The 5,726-nt window shown below is 41.8% G+C and overlaps 1 protein-coding gene across 1 annotated transcript in view; it reads left to right on the top strand.

Moving 5' to 3' along the window:
• Nucleotides 1–4,232: 4,232 nt before the first annotated feature.
• The window catches only part of LOC310856472 (ephrin-A1-like), a 16,650-nt gene continuing 15,156 nt past the window's right edge, over nucleotides 4,233–5,726 (top strand). Inside the window, exon 1 of the mRNA XM_083761937.1 lies at nucleotides 4,233–4,574. Within this exon, the coding sequence (XP_083618063.1) occupies nucleotides 4,480–4,574 (95 nt within the window). The 5' untranslated portion in view covers nucleotides 4,233–4,479. The remainder of the gene's footprint in view (nucleotides 4,575–5,726) is intronic.

Here is a 5,726-nt window from a genome sequence, read left to right as displayed (position 1 = left end):
CTATTTCCGTCAAAGAGGGGAAAAAAGTGTGTGCAGAGCCAGATTGACTGAGTAACGTGTTTAATATCCCGCTGTTTTCCATAACAATCGTGTGTAAATATGAGACTTTATAATTCACTCTCAACAAAATGTCCAAACTTTTCCAGTCGATATTTCAACCCTACAGGGCATTTCCCTCCTGGAACTTAAAGCAAACAGAGATGTGTGGTAATACTCCGTAGTACAGTATATTAAGCCGACGTGCTGACATGACTCATGGTTCTGACAGTAATGCCATGATGTACTGTACTGTCATCAGTACTGTACCGGCTGGGGTTATGTTACAGCGCTGCCAGAAAGCAGTAGTGGAAGAGAGTATACTCACATATTGTACTTAAGTAAAAGTAGGCTCACTGTGTGACGGTTCCCTGTATATCGTATGGTATAGGATATGGTATTATGAAGTATGGTATCTTATATTAGGTGGTCTGGTGTAGATATTAGGTGGTTAGTTTATGGTTTCTGTAGGTCATTTGCTTTTGCTATTCCTAATTCCCTTTCTTCTTGTATTGTGTTTCAGAGGATTGGGGAGCAGAGCTAAGGATGATGATGATGATCAATCAGCCAAGGGTCTGCACCTGGGCCCGGTGCCGACGCCCTATATAAGCCTTTCTCCCCAGTCCCTTCCTCAGTTCTGTTGTGTTCAGTTCTCCTTTGCTCCTCTCCCACCACCATGCACCTTTTTCAGCATTTGGGTTAATACATACAACATGCACACACATACATTTCACTCATGCATACACGCATTACACTAGTGACTACTGATTTTCAGCACCTCGTCTGTTTGCTCCTGATTTGACCATTTAATTCCTTATTTTGATTAATAAATGTATATTTCATTTGAGTACTGTGTCTCCCTGTATTTGTGTTGTGTATCTGGCACCCCTAGGCCAGGTATGTAACAACTGCAACAGAGGGTAGGGGTCCACCCAACAGAGGGTAGGGGTCCACCCATCAGAGGGTAGGGGTCCACCCATCCCCATAATTACGACAGGCCGGGGTTCCCATTCATGCATAAAGTGAGCGGCAAATCAAGTGGCAAAGTTTAGTGCGCTTAACATCGTGTAACGGCATTTAATGCAATCAGATATTACTTTTCTGTTTGGACGTATATGGGCTGTCGAGGCCAGAAAGTATTTATTTGCCACTCAGTAGGCAAAATGATATCACGTGCATACCCTCTATATAGACATACATACTCCCGATACAAGTAGAATTCCGGAATTCAAAATGTACTTGAGTGAAAGTACAAAGGTATTGGCATCAAGTTGTGCTAAAAGGTACTCATCATGCAGAATGTCTCATTTCAGGGTTTCAAAATGTATACAAATCTTTTGGAAATCCAGCAGATCGACTATATTTCAAATAACCCGAGATGGCTGAAGTGGTTTACGTACATGTTGTAATAATAGTCAACAGCTACAAAGTAACTAAACTACAGTAGCAATTAAAGTTTTTAAATAAATGTAGTGGAGTAAAAAAGTACAATATTTGGATCCGAGATGTAGTGGAGTAGAAGTAAAAGTATATTGCAAATTGGAAATGAAAGAAATACCTCAAAATTGTCTAATCAAATACCCCAAAAAAAGTACATGTACTTAGTTACTTTACTCATGCACTACAGGAAAGTAACATTTTACTGTACTCAGTACTTTTATATGCTTCTACACTCACACTATATGCTTCTACAATTCCGCCCTTTAGCAGATGCCCTTAACCCATTCTGACCTGAGATCAGATTCATACGAGGTTTCCACTGGACACACACTGGTCTGATGAACCCATTCTGACCTGAGATCAGATTCTAAAACATGTCAGTCGTTCTTCGATTTAAAAAAAATAGCAGACCTACAAGCTCGTAGCGCGCCACTCGGTGGCGCGCTATGAGCTTGTAGATCTGCTATTTTTCAATAGCTAAAGCATAACATGATGCTAACACCAAAATGGGTTCCCTTTCAGAAGAGCGATTTACAATAAGCAAGTTTATAGGTATCTATAGGCCTATAAACGCATACATCAGATGCAGAGAGAACACTGCAGTGCCTCAGGAGTCACTATAACACTATAACACTATAGGATCACTGGAAAACCAAGATTGATTGACTTTTATAAAATCAGCAAAGTCCAAAACCAGACAGTATGGCCTTGTGGTTAACGTGTCCGCCATGAAACTGGGAGGTCGGGGGTTCGATCCCCGGCCGGGTCATACCAAAGACTGTAAAAATGGGACCCCATGCCTCAATCCCTGCTTGGCACTCATGCAGCATCAAAGGGTTGGATTAGGGGGTCAAATCTACTAATCAAATGATGCCCGAACGCGGCACGGCTGCAGCTCACCGCTCCTTGGCTGCGGCTCACCGCTCCCAGAGATGGGGTCAAATGCGGAGAACAAATTTCACTGCGGTAACGTTTGTGACAAATCGTATGACTTTGACTTGACTTTGACTTTGAAGTCCTGTCTATTATGTCTTGATGAATTGAATACACAAACACACAATAGGACTAAACAAAATGTAGGAAACAAAACATTAAGATTATTAGTATACAAAACATAATATGCTAAGTGAGAACTGTTGACTTACTGAGTTAATAAACTGTTGTTTGTTATTATAGGTTAATAATCTACCCTGAAAGATACACATCAAGTCATTAAATTGATACCCCTCTATGCACTTCACTTGCAATGATAAAGTGATGACCCATTGTAACCCAGCGCATTAATATATTACTAATTTATTACAACCCAAAACAAATAGGATTGTAAAATGGACCATTCTGCAGTATAGGCCTAATGGTCACTTATAAGATTGATGTATTTTGATGCGTTAATGCTGTGTCAGTTATTTTAATTAGATACAACTTTAAATGTATTGCATGCTATATACCGGTAGACCTACATTTGGGTTTTTTGGTCAAAATGTTCGATAGCCTATTTCAGTAGTTCCCAAAGTGGGGTTCGGGGACCCCCAGGGGTACTTGAAAGAGTTCCAGGGGGTCCCCAACTAAATGATAGTTAGGAACCAAATGGACCCTTATGGATCTGTAACTCTAAGAGTGTACAAATGCAGCCCATTTGGTTCCATTTGTACACTCTCAGAGTTAAATTAACTTTGATTTTACAATAATATAAATGGAGGTCCCAGCGTTAGAGATGCCATGAAATGGCCGGGGGTCCGTAGCCTAATTCGGGTCAAACCTGCAGGGGTTCCTTGAAGTTTAATGAAAATCGGTGAAAATCACTGCATGCCAGGGTAACAAGTCTACTCGCCCCGTTTCTGTTTTCCTCCCAGAATCTTCCCCAGTGAGGGGTGGGAGAGGCTGGACAGCAGACGGCTGGATTTTGAATTTCTCTAACTATAAACTTTCATGACAGCAGAACAGCCTAAGTACAAATATAATTTATGAAAAGCTACTACAGTGAAGTCTGTTCACAGAAGTTGTTGTAGGATATGTGACGGATTATCTGACGAGGTACCATTTGAGGGGGCAAAACCTTACATACTAAATAATACTAAATTGTTTATAGGTTCAATATAGGCCTAAGTCAAATAATATAGCATTTCCACAGGAGTATCTTTTTATATTTTTCCAAAAAGAATACAAACAGCCAATAACATATTACAAAGTTATCCCCCTCACTGGGGAAAATTCCGGGAGGAAAAACGGGCAAGCAGCCGTAAAAATCTTCTCTTATGGGGGTTCCTTGGCATATATTTCAATTGGGGGTCCGCAGGGCTAATTAATTAGTGGCAATTTGGGGGTCCTTCACGTGAAAAGGTTTGGGAACCACTGGCCTATTTATTTATTTCAACACTGTTGTTTTTCCACTTCCAGTGTCTTTGGGACTCTTTCCATTACCGGGTTCGTTACCCTTCCCTCTGGTCTCGGAATTGTTTCATAAAATCAACATTTATATTGAGGCCACACCACATGAGTTACTCATTAATTTATTACGCCATGTCTGGGTGTGATTGTGATTAATTCATATCAAGAAATCAAAACTGCGTCTCTGTTTATTTTATTTATGTGGGAGGCATGGGAGGGGAGGGAGGCATACTAATGAGTGGGAGGCGCATTCAAATCACCCGTCTGCTATTGGTTGTGCACGTCGATGGGGGCGGAGTTGCCGCTTTAACAAAACAGAGCATCGCGCTCCTCTCCTCTCATTCTCTCTTCAGACACTGTGGGAGAAACTGTACCTACCTGCGAATACTTTAGCAATACAACTCGCGTGCTTTTTCTCCACTAATTAACAACCGTTTTAGTTGCTTCTGGAGTGAGAGACCAATAAGGACACTATATATTCTGTCACAAATTACACAGTTATTATTATTACTGGCTGGACTTTGAACATTAAAAGGACATATATATATATAGTTTCTTCTTCTTCTGCTGCGATTAAAGAAAGGGTTAGATTTTTTTTTTGACGTTTTTGCTAGAATGGATTTGCTGTGGCTGCTGCTGTGTGTGTCCGTGACAGCCTGCTTCTGCTCTGCAGAGAGACACAGCGTCTACTGGAACAGCACCAACCCGAAGTAAGTCTTTCTTTTTTATTTATTTTGTATTTATTTGTCATTTTATAAGAGTGTGTGTGTGTGTGTGTGTGTGTGTGTGTGTGTGTGTGTGTGTGTGTGTGTGTGTGTGTGTGCAGGAATATGCAATCACAAAATGTGCATGCAGGGCTTCAATGTGTGTGCACGCGCGTGTGCCGTGGCTGCTACTAGACAGGCACAGGGAGTCAGGGACGTGTGTGTGTGTGTGTGTGTGTGTGAGAGAGAGAGAGAGAGAGAGAGAGAGAGAATGTGGGTGTGTGAGTAATTACCTTATCCTGCAAAGGACACAGAATCAGAGTATTTCGGGTTATCTTTCTCTCTGTGTGTGTGTGTGTGTGTGTGTGTGTGTGTGTGTGTGTGTGTGTGTGTGTGTGTGTGTGTGTGTGTGTGTGTGTGTGTGTGTGTGTGTGTGTGTGTGTGTGCGCGTGCGTGTGTGTAGCATGCTCCGTGGCAGTGATAGATCATCACTGGGCTCAGGGACATACACTTTCAAAGTTTATCCTCGCCAGACAAACTATAGGCTATTTGTTACTCTGTCTGACAATGTGTGAGAGAGAGAGAGACAGAGAGAGAGAGAGACAGAGACAGAGAGAGACAGAGAGAGAGGTGTGTACTTGTTTGATAACTTAATCTTTACAGCTAAATCACCATATTTTGGTGTATATGTCTTCAAGCTGGTATTCATGTTTTCGATATTTGTAGGGCCTACATTTGATTGCGAAACGACACAGCTTGTTTACACACTATAGTTTTGACTGTTTGTTTATATTTCACACCTTACTGTCAATGTTATCTTTCCCGAGCCTTTGAATTGAAGAGACACAGAGACACAGAGAAAGTGAGAGACAGAGAGAGAGTGGGAAAGAGAGAGAGACCGAGAGTCTAGAGAGAGAGACATGCAGAGACAGAATGAGAAAGAGAGAGAGACAGAGACCGAGAGAGAGAGAGACAGAGACAGTGAGAAAGAGAGAGAGACAGTGAGAAACAGAGAGAGACAGTGAGAGAGAGAGAGAGCTTTGTAGAAAGTGTAGCCTTGAGAAATTGTTTTTGTCGCACGCACACGCGCACACACACACACAGTGTGTGTGTGTGTGTGTGTGTGTGTGTGTGTGTGCGTGCGTGCGTGCGACACAC

The sequence above is a fragment of the Protomyctophum parallelum genome, assembly GCF_964188405.1.
Source record: "Protomyctophum parallelum genome assembly, chromosome: 3".
NCBI lineage: Eukaryota > Metazoa > Chordata > Actinopteri > Myctophiformes > Myctophidae > Protomyctophum > Protomyctophum parallelum.
Note: the sequence above shows the minus strand (reverse complement) of the source record. Positions and strands in the feature narration are given on the sequence as shown.